Raw genomic sequence first — 27,033 nt, forward strand, 5'->3', positions numbered from 1 at the left:
AAACACTATTCCTAGACTTCTCTGTGACTCCAGCTACGAAACCCATATGTTTCCAACTTTTCATACACTTTACCTGGAAATAAAAAAAGGAGGTGCAAGGTATCTGAACCCTCCATTGCATTCACCCCTGTACTATAAGCAGATTACACTGAGGAAACGAGATTTTGTTTTATCAAGGGGCGACTTATTTGCAGTCTTTCATTGGATTGAAATAGTTTCAAGGTATGCTATTGCGCAGCGTGTATTGTAGAAACTATAAAAGGCGTTAATGAGAAAGGATTTTAATCCATGATATGTTGAAAAGACGTATCAGGTTCAAAGAAACTTATTCATTACTTACATAAACTCACGAAACTAAACTTTCACCGCAAAGGCGAAGATGAACTTGGACTTCAGGGAAATTGACAAATAAAACAATTTCCCACAATTATAGCACAGTAGTACAAATAAGGAATAATTGAAAGGCGTCAATTTGTTTATCACCGTCTCTACGTGTAGGAATTAATCTCTTTTGATCAGATTAATCGGTTTTATCCTAACTTCATCCTACATGGATTAGAAGGATTTATCGCAACCAAAGCTATGAAGAAAATTTCTGAAAATGATAAAAATATGCCTTTCCGTAACTAGAAAACACTAAAATGCAAGTGATGACAGGGATTTGTAAATGCCTTTAAATTCATTGGATTTGGATCTGTAATGAAAATACTTTGCGCTTTTTGATTTCCTTCCAGTTTTAATCCTTTAAATGTAAAAATTAACTTAAATTACGAGTTTGGGTATAAAAATTGAAGGTTTTTGCACTTCTTGTCGTATCTCTGAGCCAATGCAACACAAAACATCATCGAAACGTGACGTAAGAACGGATTGTGTTGTTCTTTTCCTTAATTTTCACTTCTGAAAAAAACATTGTGCTGTAACGATAACATAACAAGTTTAATTTCTGCAACTCATTCTTTCAAGCAATGACTCAACAAGATATTAAGTTACTAACATTGAAAAAGCCGAAAAAGGGAGGAAATGATAATTGACTTGCATCGGAATATGAACAAAGACACTCTGATTAAATGTGCTAAAGTTGGCTGATTTAAGCAACATTTTAAGGGGGGAAGATTTAGAGGGTGGATATCTTTGTGCAAACGGCCGCATAGTCTATCATTGAGCTCTAGTCTGAACTTATTTTCTTCACTTCCCTCGCCTTGGAAGACATAAACAAACTATATAACGACGAGCAACGTCGGCGTTGTGCGGTATGGTGAGAGCCGTTTGCCATTTTAAAATGTGGCATGGAAACAATTTCCTGAATTGACGTCATATGGGTGTTGCGTTTGTTGATTGGTACTCATCTCTGCTTTGGAAGACTTTTCTCGCGCCTCTCCGAATTTCTCCAATTCTCAAAAAACTTTACGCTCGTTTTGCTTTGTTGATTCCCCAATTAGTGCTACAATGTTGAATCAATTGACACTGAAATAAAGTTCATTTATTAAGCTAATTAGTAAGCGAATTCTCGCCTACGGTTAGGACGAAGAAGTCAATTATGGAATTTAAGACAAGCCCGGACACAAAGTTCTCGTGCGACCATACAGCGGTTTTCAATTGAGTGTCGAAAGTAATTAGCGAATTGCTTTGGTTTTGCATTACTTCATTCATTGATTGGTTGAAATTCCTCGCGCCATTTTTTCAACCAATCAGAAGTGAAACCAAAACCAATCGTGGCTTAGAGTAATTACTTCGAGTTTTGATTGGTTTACCGGATTGTCTCCGTCCTTTTTGATTGACCAAAGTAATTACTTTGGTTTTGGTTATACGACACTCGATTGAAACTCGCTCTAATTGTAATTGTAGTTAAATCACTAGTATTTCAACTTTATAGCCGGAAAAAACAACATTACGCGAATTTAAATCACGGTCCTGATACAACACTTATGAGAAATTGTGCAGAGTTAATCCGTCTAGGGCAGCCCTATAAGGCAAATAGGAAAAGACGTCCCCAGTTTTTATAGATCAGATCTCCATAAATCTAATAGATAGCGTTTCAAGCGGAGAAATGATGGTGTAAATAAAGCGCAGTTCTGTAATAGAGGGCGAGTTGATCGAAGGAAAGTATTTCTATCCGGACTGGGAGTGTTTGTTTCTTCTTCAATCAATAAATCTTTTGTACTGATTGATGTTGAACACAAAAAAATTACACCAAGCAGCGTTTGAGGTTTCCCAAGTTAGAAAACGTAGAATTAAGTTGTCTGTCGATTCATTGCAGACGGAAAAGTTCCGCAGAATATGTTGGGTAGAAAAAGTTAGCAAGATCAGATCTAGAGGCCAACTTCAACGCAAATTGTCGCTAACAGCTTGCTTAGCTATTAGGGTATTGCCCCAAGTCTGCTAACTCTGGACAATTCCGCTTGTGATGAAAGGGCGCCTTTACGTTTAAAAAGAAAGCATTGAGAAGGAAAGCTTCACCCCAATAACTCACGCTCCAATAAAGAACCCCATCTGCAACCTCGCCCCCAGGGTGCTTTTCCCTGGACACCTACAAAGCCAGAGAAAAGTGCCCGGGGGTTGAGCTTGCCCCATCTGACTAAAATTTCAATGCCAAACGGGCAAAATTTGAGTCCTCTGCAGATACATCTTGAACTTCATAGCGAAGTCAGCGAACTTAAAAGACGGCACATTGCACTTTTCATTATTTTTTCTCTTTATGACTCTATGAGGACTCATTACGGACCTATGATACCTAGTCCGGCATGAAATTGAGGCTAACTTGCAAGCATTTACGCACGTAAAATAAGGCCCACGAAAGCGCCTGGTAAATGAGAAAAAATTATCCCCAGGCTCCTTATTTTCATTTTCCAGTATCGTACATTACGTAGAGTAACTGCAGAATACCCCAGGGCTTTTCTCTGCCGAGAGTAGGGTGAGCGGAGAAAAGCCCTGGAAACGAGGTTGCAGAATACCCGGCAACTATTGTGTTCATGTAGCGGTATCGTGAAGAATACGCGCACTTCATATGCAAATGAGTGGCCGGCTATCGTACATTCGCTGTTGTCTTCTCTGCAAGAACCTCTAAGACAGCATTTTTGGTATCTGACTGCGTTTCCAAAACATAACATAACAGAGTTGAACAATCGGGAAAGAAAACAGTAAGATGTCGTCAATTTTTCCAGCTATAGTCGTCATTACTTATGCACGGTCTTATTTACACGACGGCAACAGTGTAAATCCATGTTTACTTCTATGAACTCCAGCAGGGATTTAACGCTAAATAGGAAATGAAACGCTTGCAAGTCTAAACATCTGGCAGCCATTCTATAATTCAAGCCAAATTACTAAACCCACACACGAAGCACTGCTTTCAGATATTTCTTGTGAGTTTGGTTAGTTTCTTTACGATTAAACCTATTAATGTAAAGCCTCTTGCATAGTATGTTCTGCTTGTTTGTGTAGTAAATTCTCTAAAGATGAAAACCCCCTTTTTCGGTAGCATCACGAAATGTCTGGTTTCGGCTTTAGCAGTTGCACAGAGTGAGTGGAGGACGTAAGAGATTTTTTCCAACAGACAGCGTAGTCGCACTGTTTCCTTATTAAAATACTTGTGGCCTCGAGAACAAAGTCGAATAGTGCGACAAAACAGAAGGACGCCCGTCTGTATTTGTGTACGACCTTTCCACAACAGGAAGGCTTATCCCGATTCATTATTTAAAACCCTTCCATTTCAAACAGCGAATCTTTTGATGTGCTCCTAAGTGTGCTCTGAGCTCCGAGTTATGTCTATACTGTTACAGCTATCTTAATAAAGTTTATATTCTTGTGATTCACTCGATTTGCTTTTAATCCTTGATTGCAAACAATCCGTTCCGTGTGCGCGTAAAAAATAACCCGACAAAAGTAGAAACCCAAGTATTGTCCTTCGAACCCCTGCTGGGAATTAAACCTGACGTAGACTTGGATCGGCTCTTCTCAGTCTAAGTTCCACGAGTAAGGCCAAAAATAACTACCACATCATCCTAAAATCATGTAAAATTTGACCAGATGAAACAGTCTCAAAACGTAACAATTTTGTGGAAGGGAGTTACCACCCTGATCAAGTCAGTACACTTTAAATCTTCAAACGAAACAGTTAACTTCTATCCAAGGCAATTTGTTTTGGCACACGAATCGTTGATAAAGCTCAATCCCGGAGTAAAATCACGCTAATGATCACTGGGGTTAGGGTGAGCTTGCATCCGGGTGGGAATATAATAGATAAGCGGGAACAGGGCGGAAAACGTCTCCAAATGAACAGATAGTCATAAAGTACTTTTTCGAGTTTTGTCCAGATATGCAAAGAATTAGATACTCGCGGATTTCGATAAGCGTCACGAAGTGTCCTCTTTCTCTTCTCCCCAGTCTTCCGAATTACGTCACCAGATCACCTGGTCGTGTCTCGGAATACAGAAAACTAACATCACTAACTAACAGAAAACTAACATCACTAACAGTCTCCCCCAAATGTTGCTCCTCAAGTAAGGATAAACTCAAGTGAAGCTATGATCCTCGCAGTTATGAACGAAATTTTAGCAATTGCGTAGAAAAGCCTGAAAATTTCAGGACTTCAACGAATACCGGTGCGACGCTCTAACCAACTGAGACATGAAGCCATTGATGTTGGGAGCTGGTCATTTGTGGGTTCATATGTTCCCGTGAAGAATGAATCAACGAACGAAATGATACATGAAATAAATCATATATCGAACTGCGGATATGAAATCAAGTGAAGCTATGATCCTCGCAATTGCGTTCATAACTGCGAGGATCATAGCTTCACTTGACTTCATATCCGCAGTTCAATATATGATTCATTTCATATTTCATATATCATCAGCATGGCCGCTATTGACAAAGAGTTTTGGTACTTTCCACAAGAATCACTTTTTTTTAGATATTGAACAATAAAACAGTACTTACTAATCTCTAGCAGAAAGCTGGTTCTCTGTGCACGGTCATCAACAGTCATCCCAATCTCGTCACTGGCTTCCCCTTTAATCAAGTGCTCATAGGAAATCCGGGAGGTCGCCACATCCTGGACAGTAAAAGTATCAAGAGTTTGGATTTCTCGGTCATCTTTGAGAAGAACACCGTAACGAGGAGCAGAAATCAGAGTGAATGATATTCCACTGTTTGGCGTGTCTGCATCAAAAACCCTCAACTGCTGGCTTCCTATAATAGCGTTACTCAGTTCTGTTACTTTCAATGGCTTGACAATGGCTCTAGGAGCTTGGTTGTTCACTGGCCTCAACACGACTCGAAAAATTTGGTTTTTAATCGCATTGCCCGACAAGTCTGATACGGAAAACACGAACTGTGCATACCTGGTTCGAGTGCCAAGTTCCAGGTCAGCAGACTTGAAAGCTACTTTTCTGTGGCGCACTTGAAATTGGGTGAATTTTGATACCGTGGTCTTCGCGTCAGCGACGATAATGTCTCCAGCAAACAACGAGATATTGCTGTTTTCGTCGATAAAGTACGGTCCTTTTGTGATGTGAAATGTGATTTCGTCGTCATTAGAATCTCTATCTGTATAAAGTAACACATCTTCAGTGAGATATGTCAATCCATACTCTTCAGCGTTTAACTCAAGCACACATCCGGGAAACAGAGTTGGTGGAAGATCATCCACTCGCCTAATAGTTACCTGGAAAGTTTTTATGGGAGAACTGTTTGGGTTTTCAGCCTGATCAAGCAAGATGAATGGAATTTCATGGTGAAAATACTCGCCTCCAAGGTGGCGGTAATAAAGCCTTCTGTTCTCGATATCGGATTGAGAGAATTGAGAGACGTTCTTTTCGTAAAAGCCATCGTCTTGCAAAACCCAGGTGTCATTTTCCAGAGGTGCATCTCGTGTGCGCAAACACAACACACCAATCTTGCTGTCTTGAAAAAGCGCAGAGCCTGAATTTCCTGCGGAGTCAGCAGTGGTCACGGCTTTAAATTGAATTTTACTATCCTCTGAGTCGACGTCCGTTGCAGTTAACATGTACTGGTCGATCAGTCCAACACCACCTTCGTCCAATACCAGGCCAGTGTTGCGAACCAGTATCGGGGCAGTATCGTCCACAGGGCCAATGGTAATCGGAAAAAGAAACGTAACTTGGTGTTCGCCGTCTGTCATTTGGAAAATGATGTTGTCACTGTATGTATCAGAATTATCATGGCAATAATTTATAACAGGTATTTGCAAATCAGTCGCCATAAAAGTGTCCACTTTATGTCCCATAATTCTTAGTTCGCCATGGCGCAAACCGCTGATAACTTGTACCCTTACTTCGTTAAAATTGTCCTTATCAGCAATGGCCAGATTGAGTTCTTCGGTCAAGTTTCGCGACTGTCCCTCAAACAGACTCAAACCCGTATTTTTAGTAACCACAGGAGCCTTGTAATTGGTAGGTTTTACCATGATAAGTAACAATATTTGTTCACTTTTAGCTCCTTCCGTGTCTACAGCTTCAAGCACCACTTGAAACATCCGAGGTTGGTCACTCTGTGTTGAGGGCGGTCTATACGCAATCTTTAACTGTTCGATATCTCTCTGATAAAATGCTGTCAGCGGCTGATAAGGGTCATCTGTGTTTACTAAAGAGCCTTCGACTGGTTGTAACGCTTGAGTGATATTAAAAATTACATCACCGGTCTCTGTTTCCGTGTCAGTTGCCGCTAAGATGTCAGACGTTATCGGTGCAATAGAGTACTGGCTAACCTCTACAGTATGGGAAGATTCGAACGATGCAACCGGCCTCTGATTCGATCGGGCGACCATAATACGCACAAGTATCTGAAAGTATTCCCTCTGGATTCGGTCCGTGTTTGGATCGAGCATTTCAACAACCGCTGGAATAAAATCCCGATTGGACGATGACCTCTCTGTGTGTTTATAACGAATATTGGACTGTAGAAATTCTTGACAGTCAAATTGAGCAGAGTTTCCTTGGTCCATTGTTGCGTTAACAAGCTTGCCATACCTAGGAATGGCCCCGTCGAGTAACGTTACAGTGCAGGTTTTGGTTCGGTCTTCTTTGAACTGAAGTACGGCACTGTTTATTTGCGAGGACGTACCGCCGAGTTCTAACACTTTGATGGGCTCGTTTTTCTTGATGATTTCCATACCCGTGAATGAAACTGTCACGCGAAGATTGAGTGGAATTAAACGAGTCTCCGTGTCGGTATCGACACGGATTTGGAGCTTGACGAAATCTTGCATGAAAAACTTCGACCCCAAGTGCGAGTACTGTACATCGCCGAAAGAGAAACCACAAGGGAATGTGTCGGGTGTCAAAAATCCTACTCGTTGGGATAAGGGGTCAGTTCGTAAGACAACGACTCTGCACACAGCGCCTTCGGGATATGTGATTTGGAGATCGCGTTGTGGATCCACCAGCGCTGACCGACCTAATTCAACGGTGATCATAGATAACTTGGTCACACGAGCAAATCCGTTGCAATAAAAGACAAGTTCAAGAACGCATACAACAAACACCAGACTCGTGGCGATGTCCATTGTCTTAACTCTTCGTTGATGCTTAGCTATTTCAAACTGGTCGCGGTAGGCTGATCTTTATCGTGCGCTCGGTCTCCGGAAAATGTACCGCACAGGAGCGCGTCACTTGAGAAAGTCCCCGACCAAATGTTTCTACACGAGGTTAATAATGTTACCGGAAACCAACACGGACAAAAATTTTATAACTGTATATCACCGATCTGAAAGATTCAATTTACACCTTTATCTAACCGACCTCAAATTGACACCGCGATTCGATGCGCTCTGTGAAAGAGTGTGATATTTGAAAAATATTACGCTAACCTCAGACGACCAACCGTCCTCCGCGCTCCTAAGTACAAACTAAAAATGTATCAGAGGTTGAATGTGGCTTTAGAAACGGAAATACTCTTGGCGTTTATCGGGTTTGGCTAAAGTTAACTTTTGTCTGGCTAAGGTAAATGTCACGCTTCCATAATCATGACGGTGTCAAAGGAGAGAGTGTGATCGCGCCGTGAGTCCATCAATCTAGCCAGTCAATTAGGCGACTTTTAAATCCCTTCGATTCCGAAAATTTATTTTCATTTTCCTCGGCGCCGGCACACGCTACTGAAAAAGAAAACCATTTGATAAGTAGATTGAAAAGGTACGAAGGAGCTAAAGTTCTTTAGGGCCGGCTTAAGGAGACAATCAAAAATATCTGATATTTTCTATTGTTTTCCCAAGGTTTTAAAAGTCGTCAAGGGACTTGAATAACCCACCCGCGCATAGGATTTAATTAAGTTCACATTTTGATTGTTTTACATCAAGTGGTTTGCGGAAGTCAGCTCTGTTGCACTCTAATCGATTGTTCTCAGCACAGCTTATGCTGACCTAAGCCTCATATCTTTCTGTCATTATCACACCAATAGACCAAGAGACCATCATTTAGTGACGCAAAAAGAACGAAGAAGCTGGTTGCCTTGTACAGTAACTGACGGACTTTCCAGTGACTAAAACCATGTAATATCTACACATTTACAAATTGTATCCCTCAAAAACAATACGGCTTACTGGCAGTTTCACCGTGTTTGAGCAGTAAAACCAACTTCTGCTTGATTTAACTTTTTATCTGTCGGTATTTCATTCCAAAAATAATTTGACACAGTGTCACATCTGGCTAATCCTTTTTTTTTTGTAATGAGCTTGTTTCTACTTGCCAAGAGGTTCGGTGACGAAAGACGGTAGTATTTCGTTCTAAGAAGTAATAAAGTGTGACAATATATCCCAGTAGTGAAAAGAGGATCATCTACAAAAGGTTACAACTGAATTTCATTTCAGAAAATGAAATCGTTTTCAAACACATGCTGCAGTCTTTTCAGCGAGGCGGAAATTTCGACGTAGAGGTGTAAAACGAAACGTGAGAAGTCAAACGGTCCATTATTTGTCACTTTGCCCATTGGAGAGTTAAACGTGGGCGAATTTGTCTACTTTCGTCAGAGACACAAGGATAAATACTTTTCTCCGAACTAAGATCATTTACCGAAAAAACATGGGATTTTAACCCCTTTCCAACCACATTTGAACACTAATTTAAGTCATGTATGAGATAGGTTTTAATTGCACATACGTTCTTCATTACTAAAAGAAATGAAGCATTAAAAATCAAGAGAGCTTTTCTTGCGGTCGTTATCCTACACGGACTTTATTCTCTCTACCTCTCTCTCTCGCTTCCTTGGAATTTTTTCCTATCAAAAGTGACATTTTCAAATTGACCTTCTTGACGCAAAATGACTTGATTCCCTCAATAATCAGAGATATCATCGATAAACCTGAGTTACCTTGACAAGTGCCACGATCCCTAATGACTGAGCTGAATTTGGATATCTGAATATGTTGACCTAGTGCTTTGGCTTCTTCTTCATATCACTTATTCCTCTAGGAATATCAAAGACGTCTCTCTTGAAGAAATTGTATTTTTGACGATGATGAGCGATGAGCGAAAAAGAAAAGTGCAACTGTTTTAAGTCACGGAGGCGAGGCGGAGAAAGGTATACAATTTGGTGATACCTCCCCTACGAAAACCATTTTGACTCGACACACTAAGGCAATTAAAGGAAATATTCGAAAACATTTACGGTTGTAAGTTCTGAACTAGATGTTTAACGTTCTCAGGACTAAGGAAAGAAAAATTCTCTTGCGTTGAGTCGATACAGTAGGTCGTTTGTTGTGATTGTACATAAACTCCGGGCGTAACCTAATCAGTGACTCGAACACAAGCATGGAGGTCATCTTTGATGAGACCTGCTGGCGTACTATACCCGATTGAAAAATACCTGCTAAGATCGAATTTACACCTGAAAGCAAACATCAGAGGTCAATTCGGTGAAACGCACTTGTTATTGTTCTAAGAACGTAGCTTTCGGTGCGATCATTTTTCGGCCATTTGTCATCGTGGTGGGTAAGCTATACTTTGGTCTGGGACGAAATTTAAGCTTGCTTTTACGCAGAACTGATGCATTCCATTTACAGAAAAATGGCGTGTGCTACACGGCTCATCCATTTACCAACATGCAGATATGAAAACAAAATCAGCTTTGAATCAGACTTTTGGGATTTAGCTGTTCACCAATGAGGGTTCAAAAAACCGGAAGAAATTATCAAGGTCGCGAGGCTCAGCGACGGAGAAATACTTTTGCACGTAAATCTTCAGGCTGCTTTAAAATAAAATAACGAATCGTGAAGCATTTTAAGAAGTGCGAGGCTGCGATAGAAGATGATATTTGCTGTAGGGAATGTTTCGGATGAAATTCGAAGTTGCATGCACTACACTAAAGTGGGACAAACTAACCAAAGAGAGAAACAAACTAAAGATGCAACTTGTAACAGAAGCCTTCCCTCCACAGTTTTCGACCTTCTTCGTTCACTTTTTGTGAGAACAAAAAAACTCGCGTTTCTGACAACAACATTATCGTGACTTTTACAGGGCAAAACACTTGTGAAAAACAATGTAAATGAAAAAGTAATGATTATCTAGCACCACGGGTGGGCAGATCTAAGCATTAGCTTACAAATGGGCGCGAGTGCATTTTATCCTGTTGTCCAGAAATTTTATCGCCACTGTATAGGGCCTTTTCTGAAAGATCTGAAAGCAGTGGAGCTCACTAAGTTGCTTTTGTACGCTGAAAGGTTTCTGTTAACAATATTCTTATTTGACTTTAAACCCTATCGTCCTTCTAACATGGACGAGTAAAAGTACATTGTTATGCAAAATATATCACGGTGACATTGAACATTCGACGTTTTAAAATAGTTGCCAGAATTTGTATCATCACACGACGATAAAATAGCTGGAGGTAATGAAGGTAAATGGATCCTACAGCTACCTTTTCAGAATATTCAATAGTAAAGAAACAACGGAAACTCGAGCTATTCAGATTTTTTTCTGTACCCGCGTTTTTAATGTTGAAAAATAACTTCAAGAAAACATGGAATGAAAATAGCGACAACGCCTTCGCCCCAAGATTTTCCACAGAAATAGAAGGAAAACTGTCTTGATCTTACAAACTCTCGGAAATGGTTTTAACGTTGAATAAGAATAAACATCGCAGTGAAAAGTGCATGAAAAGTAATTGTAAAGAGAACTGAACAAAAGAGACGTTCCGTGACAAGACCATTCGACTGCGACACTCGAACATACCAGAGGAAGGATTCGAAAACCGAGAAGCCAACCGGCAAATGGTGAAATGAACCGTTTTCGTGCATCTAAAAGTAACAATGATTCAGGTCACGGTCTGTGATAATGCGAGCCGATAGCTTGGTGTGATCAGAATTGAAATAAATGGCTTCAGTGGGACATGGTATTAATTGTCTTGAAATTGCCTTTACGAACGGATATTTATAGTCTGTCAAACTACGGAAGGAAACGCCACAAGCGGAACCAAAGCTTGACAAGCATTGAGTAGGGCGTGACTCGCGTTTGACGCTGTTATTGTTATTTTTTAAAGCCACACCACTCCATCTTACTTGAAAGGAAACGTTTTGCAATTTTGCACTCGTGTTTCCGTCCAGTATCACCCATATGACAATCGGGTTTTAATTTCTGTATTTGTTTATTTGACAGAGACTATGGTAGTAATTAAAAAGAGGAAAAAGGTGGTAAATCGGTGTTATTTTCCTGCCTTGTTAGGTCTAGCTATCTTGGTTTATTCAGATTGAAGAATGTTTTAGCATTATATTCCACAAAAAAGAAATAGAGGCTTACTAACGACACATGGATCAACTCAACTTCATTTGCATGTAAGTAAGGAATGTTTTTCCAACGCGGGCAATGTTAAATCAAACCAGCTGAAAACACAGAGCAAGCATCAGGGCTATGCTATTCAAAGTGACAGCATTCATAATGAATAATTTTTCATATCAGTGATATTTTCCTCTCTCGTTCAAGAAAGGACTTCACAGATTTTTGTAGGGCATGTGGCATTCTAACTATGTGGTTCCTATCTTCGGTTCTAAATAATTGTAGCTCATGCTAACTATAAGGTGACGATAAGTGTAACTCAAACTGAAGGTCAAAGCCCCTGCATGTAGAGACCCTTAGATCATCATGGTAGCAAGCGGTTGAGATAATTTTGTGCTCTTCGATTCATGTAATCTCGTCATCATCATTATCGTTTTCCCTGGTCGTCCACTCTCAAGGATGCTCCCTGGTTAATTCCGTTCACGGTTTGCACGCTGCGAAACACTTGCACAAATGTGTGTTTGAGAGACCGTTTCAAAGAGAAATGATTTTATTTGAATTCCGTTTCCAAGCCTCTTGTCTAATACAAATATGTTTTGAAACCAACTTTTATACGTAAACGGATTCGGTGTCAAAAAGTGGAAATTTATGGTCAAGGACAAAAACTCTGAGAGCGTTACGGTACCTGTGGGATGGGAAAATGCGGACCGCGCGAAGAACCAATCAGACTGCAGGATTAGATACCGTGCCCTCTTGGAAAAAAGAAACAAACTTCTATACTTCAGTTCATCACAGATGTCTTTAAAAGACAGAGACAAGTAAGACAGAGAGACAACAGACAAGTTATGCCAAGAGCAACAACAAATTATGGTTTATTTAATATTCGATTTCAAGGACCAAAAGTGTGGAATTCATTTGGAAAAAATATGAAATCATGTTCCTTTAAAAAAATTAAAGAAAAATAAATATTAAATCCTGTTTTTGTTTTTGTCACGTAATTCGAAGATTATTTATTTTGTTTTAAGCCTTGCCATACTGTTTTCACTACCAAAGATTTTTCTCTTTGAATGTGACAATGTGCCTTCTTTCTTTATATATGATTTATTTGTAAGTTGAAGTTATGGTTTTAGATAGGTTAGGTAGATAGTTTAGATAGCCGATTGTATTCATGAGTAGTTGTGTTTTGTTGTGTGTTACTCGTGTGTCCGACCTGTCTTTCAAATTAATCCTTTTTACTTTGGCTTCCTACTTTCGTTAGCTTTCACAGTTGTAAAGGAAGCCATTACTCCTTTTAATAATTTCATTTTCTTCATTGTAATTTTCTCTGTTAGGAAAAGGGTAATAAAGTTGTAAAGCTGTTGTTGTAAAGTTAGAATAGAAGAATTTTCATGTTTTCACGACAACCAGCAGCCTTCCGTTTGCCAACTGTCGTTTCACGTATTATTGTCTTTCGCATGACAAAGCAGGGGCGGATCCAGCATTTTCTAAAAGTGGGGGCCGAACAAGAATACTAATCAGCGCGCGTTAGCGCGCCTCAGTAGCGCCGTAGGCGCTACTTTCTAGGGGGGTCTGGGGGCATGCCCCCCAGAAAATTTTTGAAAATTTGGGTACTCTTACATGCACTCTGGTGCAATCTGGAACGTAATGTATCAGGATTCCATATTGAATAAAATTATAAGTTATGGTTATAATGATGCATGGTTTTTGACTCTTGGCTTCAAAGTCACAAAATATATATAATTATATATATAGGCATTACGATTTTACGTTGTTACAGTCTCTGTAAGATAGGTTGACTGTAGACAAGTATTTCGCATCCAGTCTTCTTCCTCATTTCGAAAGGATAATATTAGCGCCTGTAAGTTGAGAGTTTATTCGCACAACTTTGGTCATACTATTAGCGAAAAATCACGCTTTAGCTAAAAAAATCAAAAGCTCCAACAGACTGCTTACAAAATGATAACATTATTGTATCTTTTGACAAAAAAAAAATCTCCGACGAACTGAAAGGGGGGGCCGCGGCCGCCTCGGCCCCCCTCTAAATCCGCCCCTGCAAAGTGTCGTCCAGTAAAAGAATTATTACGTCAGTGTGTCAAAACAGTTTAGCCCTAAAAATGGTGCCGTTTCGCAGCAAAGGACTGAATCACTTTCCGCTGTGGAACAAATCGGTTTTTATTGGGGTCGATATAGACCAACTTAACGAAATGGCTCCACGAGGAGCAATCAGCTCAAGTGGCCATGGAGCTGAATTGGCACTTTAGGGCTGAAACAGATCTTTTGAATTAACGGTGTAGTAATAAGTTTATGGTTTCAAGAAAACGTGCATATGCAGCTTCAGAAAACTACCAATATGTAGACATGAATTTTTCTGTTAAAAAAGTCATCAGCAATAAGAATAATAATAATGACAAGAAAAAAGTTTTCGTGGTGTTCGCTGGTGTCAATCAATAAAGCTGATTTTAAATCATCTGTGTCCAGCTTATCTCAATTATATAGATAAGACTGAGTAACTTAAAGCAGATCAAACCCGCAAGAAATATAACTGCTTACATGCTATTTTCAAAAGAATGGCTATGAATAGATTTCCATAACTCTTTTGAGGAACGTTAAGTGGCAGGCCGGGCTTAAAATACAACTAATTTTTAGAGGGCAATGTAACACAACAATGCTCTAGGTCAATGTCCCGTCTTTTGATTAAGCCATTAATGACATGAGACCATTAAGGGAAATTCTTGAATGTTTTTCACATTCATGGCCGATCCTCTGGCATACAGTAGATGATTTACATGCCTAGGTTTGGGCAAGGTTGTTAATTAATTGGTTTCTATTTTTGAAAGCGAAATTCCGAATTGCTTAAGGGCGCCTAGGGTCCTGATGGCTCTAATCCTTTAGACTGTGGTCTCTACGATATTGTAAATAAATTTAAGCCTCTTGTACCGACACTCCCTAAGCCGGCCAAGATCAAATCTAAACAAAATTCTCATATTCGTTTTCTGGAATAAATCAAATAAGAAATATCGTGGTTTCAACAAACAGCGGCACCACAGAGGGGTTGTTTGTTCATGGCTGCCCACGCCCAGATATTTCCATGTGCTTAATTCCCATATTCGCTTTCGGGAATAAATCAAATAAGAAATATCGTGGTTTCAACAAACAGCGGCACCACGGAGGGGGTGTTTTTTCATGGCTGCCCACGCCCAAATTATTTTCATGTCCTTAATTTAAAACACTTTTTGCGCGAATGTGGGTTTTTGTCAATATCTTTTTAACAGTCACATGCTGAGAGATTTCATGTATATCAGTTTGCTATTTCTTCGATGTTGTAAGAAAATCTCGTCTATTCGATATTTCTCACGGGTGCTTAAGTGTCGAAAAGTAATCTACAAAACACGGAACTTTCAGTATTAAATGAGAAAAAAAGAATTATGCGTGTGAACGAAGCGAATTTTGCGGCAATACCTATGGATTTCTTTATTGCTTTCGTCTCAGTGTTTAATATGTTGATTTTTGATTTATTGACTCGACGAATTATGGAAGATTTGAAATAACTATGTCGACCCAAGCATGTCCAACAGTTCCGTCGGCTTTACTAAATCCAATTAGAATGAATGTTTTCAAAAAGATGAGAGGTAAACTAGAGGAATTCAAAATTTTACTCACATATCTCAAAAATTAAACTAATTTAAAAGTAGTTGAAAGTAGACCTCACCCTTTTCTTTTTTTGTGATGCTGTAGATAACCAGTCAGTATAATCCCTCTGATCGGATTAACCTACATCTAAGCCGACAAGAAGCTAACTTTCAAGGGTATTAGAGGGCTCTCGAACAATGGAATAGGCAAGGAGAATTAGCGCTTTTAAGATCCAAAATTGGAACCAATGTGTTAAAATAAGTTGAGGGGGATAAATTTGTGGTTCCCTTTAGATCTTTAGAGCCATTAGGCAATCCAGTTTTGAACATTGCCACAACTTTTTCCCAAGAAAACGTGTAACAATACGTCCTAAACGCTCTGCAAACATCGCACAAAGCTCGAAAACGCTCTCGAAGTAAGAAATATGAAAGTAGCTTTATTGAAATGCGATAAGCTATGTAGGTCTTGTCCTCGAAACGCTGGTTGGGTTTCACATTTGAGAATCTCTCTTAGTCCTTAAAAGATAGAGAAAACCCCTTCCTGCCAGTTGATCGTAAATCACTTTGTTTCGGCTTCTGAGCCAATTAATAGTGATCATTTCTTAGACTGTTCACAGTCCCCTATTTTCCGTTTGATCGTCGGAATCGAACACAAACTGCCGCCATCTCTGTTTATAAACAGCGAGCGCAAACTGGGGATAGTGACATAACTACCGTCCCCCCACTCGGTAGTTATGTCGCTCTCCCAAGTTCGCGCTGGCTGTTTAAAAACAAAGATAGCAGCAGTTTGTGCTCGATCCCGACGATCAAACGGAAAATAGGGGACTGTGAACAGTCTAATCATTTCTGTTTTCCTTGATTTCTTCCTCTATTTTTTTGTCTTTTATATGTCGTTTTTATTGATAGTTATGCTGCTGTCGCTCAACTTTGTTCAGTGTTATCGTTGTCTTATAAATTTTGTTATAGTCGCCCCAGCTTCCATGATTAATTTTTAAAGTTAAGAGGATTCCAAGGAAGCCCAGGATTTTTACAAACTTGCTCCGCGTTCGCATGAACAAAAAAATCGTTTGCCATAAAGAAAAAGGAGATAAGAATAAAATTTCATGTAGACTTTCATTCGGTCCTTCAACTCATACGGGATATAAATCGACCTGTCAAGCCGCAGCTACCGTAGGTCCCAAATTCCTTTATGACACTACGATTTTCAGTTGAGTACGACACAAGGGAAGTTTGGTGACAACGTTTCAGCGCGTTAAAGTTCCCATGTTGTCAAGGGCAACTTGCTTCGTTTCCAAGGGTAACTTTTCGGGTTTTGACGTCATTTAAGGACGCAATCTCGTTCCCAGAGTCATCGTTCCCTTGACCAGCGGTCGGGAAAGAGAGACTCTGGTGGAATCCAAAAAGGGCCATATTTGATTGGCTGTTGAAAAACGGTTTCATTTCCTGCCATTTTCAAAGTCTAAACTCGAAAATCGCGCTTTCCTCTGGATTTTTATCTACACGAGGTTCAAGATGATCTAGAAATAAATCTTTTTACAAGTTACCAGTTCCGTAACGTTTTTGTTTTTGAAAATAAAAGCAATTTTTACTTGCGTGACACCAGATGCTGAAATCTGTTTTGATTGATAAAATGTATCTCGTTATTGTTTATTCTCCGCAGTTTAAAAGTTTCGAGTGTATTAGGAGATGTGTTTATACTCATGTGTACTGTCTCGCGAGTGAAAAGTAAGCGCTGTCTCCTCTCACGCACGCGCAGTTATTTAACCGGAACCAGAGTTTCTGGTTCCGTTTTTGGATTATTCCAGAGCCTCCCGCTCCCGTTCTGCTGGACAAGGGTAACGGAGGCTCTGCAAACGAGATTGTTAAGGACGGTGCCTACTATTGCTATTGCGCATGCGTTCTGCGCAGCTCGAGATACTCGGATTTCCTATGGGTGGTTCTTATTAATACAGGGTTACTTTTGCGCCGTTTAAACTATGCACAGAAAGCAGAACTAAGCAAGTGCTCTTGGTATCCCGGAAAAAGAAAATTGGGGGTAACCACTCATTTTTTAGAGGTAATTAAGCTTCAATTTGGAAAAAACGCCATACATTGCTTTGTATTTTAAAGCTTTTTACAAATATTGTTGATTAATTATCTTCGAAAAATGCGTAGTTACCCCCAATTTTCTTTTTGGATTTCAATAACACTTGTTGTCCCGCATATTCAGTAAGCCGCGCAAAAATACCTTTGAATTAGTAACCAGTTTGATTTAACCGTTACCACTTGTAGATTTTGACCGGGTTCATCGCTCACGACGCCTCAAGGCTGTAAAAGTTACTCTCGGAAACGATTAAGACCTCGAGTAGTTTGCCAACGTGGAAAGAATGGTTGTATTAACAAAACACATCGTACAAAACCCACGAGACTTGGTGAGCTGCATGCGTCAGGGGTGAGTGAAACACGACAAATTCGGTTTGATCAAACTAAAGTGGAGCCCCGTTATTTCGAAGACACAGGGGAAAGAGAAAACAGCTCGAATAAGCGGGGGTTCGAAATAACCGGTTGTGCATGAAATACTGTACACGGAATATATCGTGTTGCTGGAAGGCCTTTTAGGGCGTCTTAACTAAAAATTTCACAATAGTTTTATTATTCCAATTAGAACAAACATGGTAACGTTATCTGCAAATCTAGAAGTGTTTAGAGAGGAAGTCTATATCTACGGTCTTTCCTGCCAGAAATCTTTGTTCCAGAATGCTTTATAAATATATGTTATTTGCCAGCTGGAAGGTCCGTATAGCGAAAAACTGTGACTGAGGTAAAACGGATTCCGAGTCAAAAAATTGAAATTTAAAGTAATCACACAAGCTCAAGCAACCAGAGCTTAACCAGGGCTAGGATTCCGCCCGGGTTCGCCGGCAAGACAATCAGACAATAAGAATGATTGCAGGATTCGCAGAATTCCGCCCGCTCGCGCATTGAGAAAACAATAATTGTGGTTTATTTACGGGACTGGCAGATTGGCAATTCAAATTGTGCGCAGTGGAACAATTGTCGCGATGTTCTGACAGCGTCTGAAGTGAGTCAACCACTTTTTAAACAAACTTCTAAATGAAAGGGATGCATCATAGTCAAGTGCATAGGAAATAAGAGGCGGGGAATTCGGAATAACTGAGTACGAATTCAGTCTACAAAAGGGGGCCAAACCAAGGGAAATTAATATTTTAATTTAGTTCCCAGTATAGCGGGGAATTCAAAATACCCGAGTTCGAAATAACGGGGTTCAACTGTAGTTGATGAAGGTAAATTAGTAACTGCGACATGGTATAAACAATATAAATACATTTATGCAAGCCCGGAGCGGAGTTCCTCAATTATTACTCATGTTTTGTTCTCAGATATTTTTATAACCGTAGTCTGCTTACCATACGACCAGCCCAGCCTGCTTGTTGCTATACTCTATTTTCCCGTGCTCTTTTTTGCTCTTTTCGCCGTTTTTAGCCTCTATTATTATTCAGCCTTATTTGGGGTCTTTCTTGATTGTCACTTGATTGTCATTGTTTGTCACCGTTGATATTTCGCCTGTTTTCTCGTACTCTCAGTCTGACTCTAGCATCGCTTACTCGTGACCTACTTGCTGCTTTTTTTTTTTTTTTTTCTTTCTCCCTTTCTCTTCTTTTTCTCGCTGTAAGCCGTATTAAAAAATCTTAGCTTGTCTTTTCGGTTGTCTTCAAAAACTAAAGCAGTACCCTAGCATCGCAACTTGCCGCCAAAAATGTCGGGTTCCAGCCCATGCAACTTTCCGCCAAAAAAAACGCGGGTTCCAGCAGTGCGACATCAACATTAGCGGGTGTTAAAAGCCCTGTTTACACGAGCACGAATTTTTATATGACAATTCTTGTGTGACGATTTATATTTGCTCATGTAGACGAAGAAATTTGGCCAAATTTTATTTGACAACTGTATTTGCTGAAAAGCTGGCTTGTTACCTTTTATGTGAGAAATAAAAGTGGTCAAATTCGAAAAATTGCTCGTGTAGACGACTCGCCACATAAAATGTGGCAAATTCCTGCCTCTCAGTGAGCGCCATTGGAGAACGACAAGGCAACCTCGCCTTGCTTCTGCTTTATCTCTGCTGTCCAAAGGTATTGCTGACCCACTTAACTGCGAATTGTCAACAATTATTTGTTGTGCTATCTACACGAACAAATATATTTGCCGCATAAAATTGTCACATAGAAATTGTTCGTGTAAACGGGGCTTTTAGGCCGGTTTCGCACGGAACGATTTGACGGCCGGTTTTGTCCGGCCAGTAAATCGTACCGTCTAAATTGCGTAAAACGTGCAATTTTTCCTCCAAAGATGTTCCCGTTCTCCCTTTAGTATCCGCCATTTTGAACGCTTTAATTTTTTAAGTATTTGTGTGCATTACCCACTTGCATACCCTTTGATTGACATGGCAGTTTCTCTCGGAGGGTCGGCCCGACTTCAAAAATCTGTTGCAACATATGTTTTGAACCGGACCGATTTTCATTCTCATGAATCGGTCGTTCATCGGCTGTCAAAGCACACGCGAGATTTGCGCTCCGACGCCTTCGGGCCGATAAATCGGTCCGACAATTTGTACCGCGTAAACCGGCCTTAAGCAAAGACGACGGCAAAGGTAGCCTGTTCCAGGGTCTCGGATAGTAGGGTCGGCACGAGCAGAAAGGGGACGCGAAAACAAGACACGCGCGGGAACCCCCACGCGAATACTCACACTCGTTTTCTCATATTTGCGCTTTCCCTAAAATCTCGGAGCCTGGAACAGGCTACGGCAAAGGCAACAATAGCGCCACAAAGCGAGTATTTGATTGGTTAAAAAAGCAAAAATACTCGTACTGCACATGCAGCACGAATTTCCCTGCATTTCTTTGTGGTACTCCACAAAACAACAACGTGAAATCACCAAATTTCAGGTTTTTGACGACATCGTGAGAATACAACAGTGAGCCATTCAGCCCCATTCAGTTTCTATTTCTGCTTTTAAACCGTTCGTACCCGTCCAGTTCAAGGATAGTTTGCCCGTATTGAACAATGTGAACAAGACGGAATAATCGCGAAATACTTGCGATAGCGCTAAGTTGGATTTTTGGAGTGACGTTTTCGTTGCCGTTGTTCTTGTTTAAAATTGGAGGTTTTCACATGACGTCATCGCCGCCATGTTGGTGGACGAGAACAAAAGATCTCTCATTAGCTTCTTTTGTTCGTCCACCAGAAGTCGTACATTTCTCTATTGTTTTTGGTGTCTCTAGAGGTTTGGTTGAAAACGTCCTATGATGTTGCGACATGTGTTGAACGGGGTGACCAAACGCACGCAACATTTTCAACATTTTCCCTTGAACGCAACATGTCGATGTTTATGTGCCCCTTCGATCAGTGCTCTCATCGATGGGTTACCGTTGCCATTCTCTTGGTGCTCTGAGCGTGCGCCCTCCGTGCGCGGTGCTCTTCTAATAGGGGCGACACTTCTTGTTTTGTGGACATAAAACCACGACATGCTGATTAAAACACTTTAGTTTTTTATATTTTTATTTAGCTGAATTTCAATTTGAGCAGGCACTTTTATTATAAGTTTAAGCTGTTGATGATCAAATGGAAAGAAACGATAGCTGAGGTGTCAAACTGACGAAAGTAAGACGTCACATTGACGCAGTAGTAGTAGTAGTAGTAGTAGTAGTAGTAGTAGTAGTAGTAGTAGTAGTAGTATTAGTAGTAGTAGTTTTAATCCACTTGAGTTGAAATGATTGACTCTTCTTATCGTAGAGAAAGAGAAAAAGGAAAACAAAAGTACTGGAGAATCCGGGTATCGATCCCGGTACCTCTCGCATGCTAAGCGAGCGCTCTACCATTTGAGCTAATCCCCCTGTGAATCGAAACATGGGCACTTTTAAATACAAATCACGACCTACCAAGATTGGCCAACAACGGATAAATTCCTCTTTAGATAATGAAAAATATGGAAGAAAGATTTCGAGCGGCAGTTGCGAAAAAGTTATCTGATCAAGATAACTGAAAACCACGGTCAATTGAGCACCACTTAAATAGTTGCAATTGTTGTTCTTAGTGAAAGAGCGATACAGCTGCCTCCAAAACAGGTGGCACCCCACGCCAACCAACATATTGGCTGAAAATTCAGGGCATTCTCATTTTTATTGGCTACGGGGTGCTTTATTGTATCTTAATATCAAGTCACTTCAGGTTCCGCACTGTTGCGTTGCCCAGATAAAAGATTACCACAAAATAAATCGAAATGCAAAATTGTTCAAACAAGAGTAAAGAGATCTTTGTCTCAGTGAACGGATTAAAGCGGAGGAGCGCGCTTCCCTCGAACCACGCAAATCTATATCTTTAAATTACAGGATTTCCGACTTGTCGATAAAAGCAATAACACTCGAACTTTCCAGCGAACGTACGTACAACAGCAGGAGTCCGTGTGGTAGGCAGTTTCCTTTATTGCGTTCGCATGCCACACACCCGGCTCAGTTAGAGACAATTGCTTGTCTAAGACAGGAGTTTTTCAAAATAAAAAAAAACGGGGGGCATAAACCGAGCGAATTCTCGCATCAGATTTCAGTAGCTTATAACTAAACTGCACGGAAACTACATTGCATTGTTTCAGTTCAGAAAACGGAAGTTGGAAAAGTTACGAAACAATTCAAGATAAAGATCTTGTACTCAGTGATTCTTATCATAAAGAGTCGCGATACGTTGCGAAAAACTATTTGTCTCGTTGTGTCTTGTCTTTAGTCCAGGCCCCATTTGTTCGAAGGGTGGATAGCGCTATCCACTGGATAAATCACTATGTGCTGGATAACTCAGTTGTTCTTGTAAGTGTTTATCCGCTGGATAGAGATTTATCCGGTGGATAGCGTTATCCACCGTTTGAACAACTGAGGCCAGAAGGAACTGTAGAAATTTTAGGATAAAACAGTCAAGTAAGCGATATCAAATGCGTGATCAGAATTCTTGGTTATTGCTAGGAAAGGGATTGACCCTCCCAAAGGTGATTCACGCGGAGAATTTGATGTGTATGAATATAGACCGTATTCATAAATGATGGTCAAGAAATTAATCTTTTGTCTTTGTGCTAATCATCCTAACTAGCCTCACTGTGGAACAAAAATTCTTTTGAATTTTGCTCGTGTTTACGAGGCCAGTTAGGATGATTACATATAATAGCATAAAGACAAAATAATAATTACTTAGCCACCATTTATGAATACGTCTCGTCGTCCTCGTCGTCGATTTCAAGACAATAACAGAGCTTTCAGGTTTGTGAAGGTCCTCGGCCCATAAGAACAAAAGGTACAATCTTGACTGAAGGTGTTTAAATATGTAAAAGCTAAGTCTTAAGAGGAAAGACTACAATGGTGTAGTAACTTAAGGAACTAGATCAGCTGTATAGAACTGCACCTGTTACAACCTGTAGCAAACTCAGTACTGGGCTGAGAAAAGCACAAAAATGATTAGGTTGTTCATCAAATGAGTTGATTAAAGTAAACTGACCAAAGTAGGGAAATAAGTTAACGTTTCCAGCGTATTAAATTCCCGAGCCATAGCGAATTTAAGTCTTTCCCTATTTGAACAATTAATTCAAGTGTTTTAGCATTTAATTAATTAAGCCCCAAGATCTTGTTCAGAAAATTCCCGAAGAGAAAAATCCTTGAATGACCCATTTAAGAATTAAAGAGAGACAAAACAGCGGTAAACATTTCGAGAAGTCTACAGTTGTTATTTTTAACTTAAAAAGACAATAATCGTTTCTTACGACTTCCTGCCAAACAAACATTGCTTTTTACCCGGCCGTCCAGAGTTTACCGAGTCTTTCTCATGCACAGTCAATCCCACGATTATGGGTAAAGCTGCAAGCTGACTTAAAATGATAACATCTAAGGTCAGACATGTTTACCTTACCGTAGCGGCGTACTTATTAGGAACTATACCCTTGGAAAGGAATATTGTTAAGGTGTGGGCAAAGGGCCTCAACATCGTTTCTATTTTGTTGAACGATGTTAAAGGATGTTGACTGCTGGGGTGGGCAAACTGTTTCAACACGCTTTTAAACTCATTCAACATCGTTTCAACTTCGTTTTAACATGTTTGAACACGGTTGAATGAGGAGGGCAAACTCCCCCATTACACGGTTCAATGTCATATGTTTTTGTGAAGTAACGTGATAAAATTTCAACTTATAATTATAAATTAAATAATTCACTTAAATTAAGCTACACGGTAAACATTTGGCTTTAATTCAAATATCCAAATGTTTTGGGCGTACGACAATAACGTTATGAACGTAATCAGCCGGAAACCGTCCCATTGGAGATTGCAAGGCTAATCTAGTTAAAGTGAACGATTTATCATCTCAGCCAATTTTATATCTGTCGGAAATTGAAAGATAATTTGATACAAGGATTTTTTTTTTGGAAGGTCAAAGATAAGTCAGCAATTTTTCTTCGCTTTGTGTTCTGCTGAATTCAAAACTGATCACCTCATGACAGCTGTCATTCTCGGCTAAAGTTGTTGCGAGAACAGTTTTAATTAAGGCATCGCTCACACTTGGTACCCGGGCGCGGTGTCAGCCCCAGTGCTCGATCACCGGACCGAAAATGTGCGTTGTTCAGACTTCAGTGCCCAGTACCTTGTCAGGACAGAATTCATAGGCTACCTTCTCTACAATGGTTGAAGCGTTTGTCAGATACTGTCGCTCCGATCCCGATGATTTTACGCTATCTTTTTGCTTGCTATATTCACTCCTTTAATTAATAGGAAAAGAAAACAAACAGCGGTTACAAACATTTTCATTTTATACTTGACGTTTCGTATGTTGCAGCATACATCATCAGAAGTGACGGTTAAAACTGTTACACAGAATTTTAAAAAACTAGAGCGAGGAACTGGTGACTAGTTAAAAAGTGTGATAAAAAAATCGTAACTTCCGGTAGTCGATTCTTCCGGCAGACCATACAATTTCTACCGGTCATAACATCAAATGGGACCATTTTGAAATCCTCGCAACTGGGAAGTCCGACATGCAATGTAAAATTAAAGAAACGCTATTAATCAGTGACTTAAAACCCTCTCTCAATGAAAACATTGGTAGTGAGAAGCTTTTTCTTTATTAATTTCTTCCGGAAGAATCGACTACCGGAAGTTACGATTTTGTTATCACACTTTTTAACTAGTCACCAGTTCCTCGCTCTAGTTTTTTAAAATTCTGTGTAACAGTTTTAACCGTCACTTCTGATGATGTATGCTGCAACATACGAAACGTCAAGTATAAAATGAAAATGTTTGTAACCGCTGTTTGTTTTCTTTTCCTGTTGAAATTGAAATGGCCAAAGGACAAAAGTATTTAATTAATAGGTTCTTTAATTTTGTTTCCACTTGCTCCACTGTTCGATCAATTATTTATTTATTTATTTATTTATTTATTTCGGCACGCTGAACATAAATACAAAATAACACATAAAATAAGTAAAAAAGTAGTTGCAAGGTCACCGCAACAGCTATGGCCAATTACTGTAGGCCCAATAATTAGAAAGAACAAGGTATAAAAACTACATGCAGCCAAATAGATTAAAAGTTAATAGCCAGACGGAATTACAATTGACGCAGATTGTCTGAAAAGTTGTCGGGATGTGTCAGGATTGTCATGAATTAATAGCGCTATGCGGTAAAAATTTTAAAAAATAGGCCTTTTGCAACAGTTGGTCACATGACCTCTTTTTCACAAAACACGATGATTCGGCTGAGTACATGAAATTATTTTTCCAGAAATTGAAAGAGCAGCTTAAAGATTCTACCGTGCCGATTTGCGTAAGTAAACCGTTTAGACTAGTGTTTTTACAGTTGAAAGAGATTATTAGGATATGCATGGAAAAAGGAAGCTTTGCCCTCCAGTCACACTTCAATGATTTTCACACAAATCCTTGTATTTTCCTAAGTTTTCAAGCCACTGTTAATTTTTTTCTTCGTGGATTGACTGTCTGAAAATTTCCACCCTTTCACTTTTATTCTCGCTTCTTTGACCCTTAGTAAGAATAGGAATCTTAGCCCTGTTTCTGGCGCTTAATTATGGAAAATTCCACCGGAGGGGCAGAGGGAAATAACAAAAGTGTGGAATTTGTGAGTGTTTAAATGATCATAAAATCTTTACCCTAAGCGGGTATTTGTCTGAAAATTTGTAAACACGGTCAAACACGGTCTTTCCATTTCTGGAATTTCAAATAAAGCCCGAGCTTCAAGTTCACCAATTATGAGTCATGAGTCAAGTCAGGCATTGACTTGCTTGCTACCGGATAACCATGAAAACCAGTACTACCTGTCTCATGGGTCGGGATGTCAGCGACTCAACCAGCACCCCCGCCCTTCCGAGGGCGTGGAGGGTGAAACAGGGCATCCTGGCAGAACTAAAAACAATATCTGTCATAGGTCTGTGGTGGACCACTCCCAGTTGCACAGGGTGAGATTAGACATCCTGGCAGATAAACACACCTGCCACAAGGTCTGTGGTGGACCCTTGCATTGTGACATGCACTTCACAAAGAGCAGAGATTGACAAACCTATCGTCTGGTCAGTCACTGCAACAGATACTGGGGTCAGTTTGTCTTGGCTTGTCCTTGCCACTGATATTACCTTTATCTGCCAAGAATGTGCTGCTAGTCCAGCAAAAGCTAGCAGTACTCAAATGCTTTGCAAGCAGTTTCATGAAATGGACAATAAGAAAGCAACTCATACGGACTCGGACGTCGCCCGGGTTAACAAGGTCCGCGCTGATCTGTTCACACTCCGACAGGCAGCGAAAAGTAAGCTAGGAGCAGGAAGACAAAAGAAGAGGAAAACAGCAACCTTGTGTGTAGCAGAATGGAATGTACGCACTCTGTTGGACAGAACAACATCACAGCGCCCAGAAAGACAGACTGCGCTTGTGGCCCTGGAAATGACTATGAGACTCCCACTACAGCGGAAGATGTATGCCACACTCATCAGTGTATATGCCCCAACAATGACCAACACAGAGGAGGTGAAGGAAGAGTTTTACAGTGATTTACGTGAAACTATCAGGCGTGTACCGACTGATGACAGGCTGATACTCGTTGGAGATTTTAATGCCAGAGTTGGTTCGGATACCGAGAAGTGGAAAGAAGTGCTAGGCAGTCATGGAGTAGGCAAGTGCAATGCTAATGGAGAACTTCTACTTGCACTATGTTCAGAGTACAACCTTCTGATAACCAACACTCTATCTAAGGACACACACAAGAAGACATGGATGCACCCAAGGTCCAAACATTGGCACTTATTAGACTACATCATAATCAGGAAGAGAGACAGAAGCGATGTATTGGACACCAGAGCAATGAGAGGCGCGGACTGTGGCACTGATCATGTTATGCTGAGATCTAGATTAAGGATTTGCAGACGAAAACGGCACTGCAGGACGGGTGCGAAGCCACCACGGAAGCTAAACACTAGTGCACTGAAAGGCCGAAAGAAGCAGGAAGAACTTACACAGGAAATGGATGAAAACTTGAAACACTGGGACAGCAACAACTCAGAGAATGACATACAAGAGCAATGGGCAACACTGAAGGATACGGTGTATCAGACTGCGAGTGATGTATTAGGCTACACTGAGAGGAAACATCAAGAT

The 27,033-nt window shown here is 40.2% G+C and overlaps 2 protein-coding genes and 1 non-coding gene across 3 annotated transcripts in view; 1 reads left to right on the top strand and 2 right to left on the bottom strand.

Annotated features, from left to right (window-relative positions):
• The window catches only part of LOC138000200 (FRAS1-related extracellular matrix protein 2-like), a 36,179-nt gene extending 24,446 nt beyond the window's left edge, over positions 1-11,733 (bottom strand). The window contains exon 1 of the mRNA XM_068846441.1: positions 4,942-11,733. Within this exon, the coding sequence (XP_068702542.1) occupies positions 4,942-7,528 (2,587 nt within the window). The 5' untranslated portion in view covers positions 7,529-11,733. The remainder of the gene's footprint in view (positions 1-4,941) is intronic.
• Positions 11,734-21,170: 9,437 nt separating this feature from the next.
• Trnaa-agc (transfer RNA alanine (anticodon AGC)) lies at positions 21,171-21,243 on the bottom strand. Its single transcript has one exon. It is a non-coding gene; the product is annotated as a tRNA-Ala (tRNA).
• A 4,851-nt stretch (positions 21,244-26,094) lies between these two features.
• LOC138001100 (uncharacterized) overlaps positions 26,095-27,033 on the top strand; it is a 1,515-nt gene continuing 576 nt past the window's right edge. Inside the window, exon 1 of the mRNA XM_068847763.1 lies at positions 26,095-27,033. This exon is cut by the window's right edge and continues 576 nt beyond it. Coding sequence (XP_068703864.1) covers positions 26,095-27,033 — 939 coding nt within the window.

The sequence above is a fragment of the Montipora foliosa genome, chromosome 4 (assembly GCF_036669935.1).
Source record: "Montipora foliosa isolate CH-2021 chromosome 4, ASM3666993v2, whole genome shotgun sequence".
NCBI classification, from domain to species: Eukaryota; Metazoa; Cnidaria; class Anthozoa; order Scleractinia; family Acroporidae; genus Montipora; species Montipora foliosa.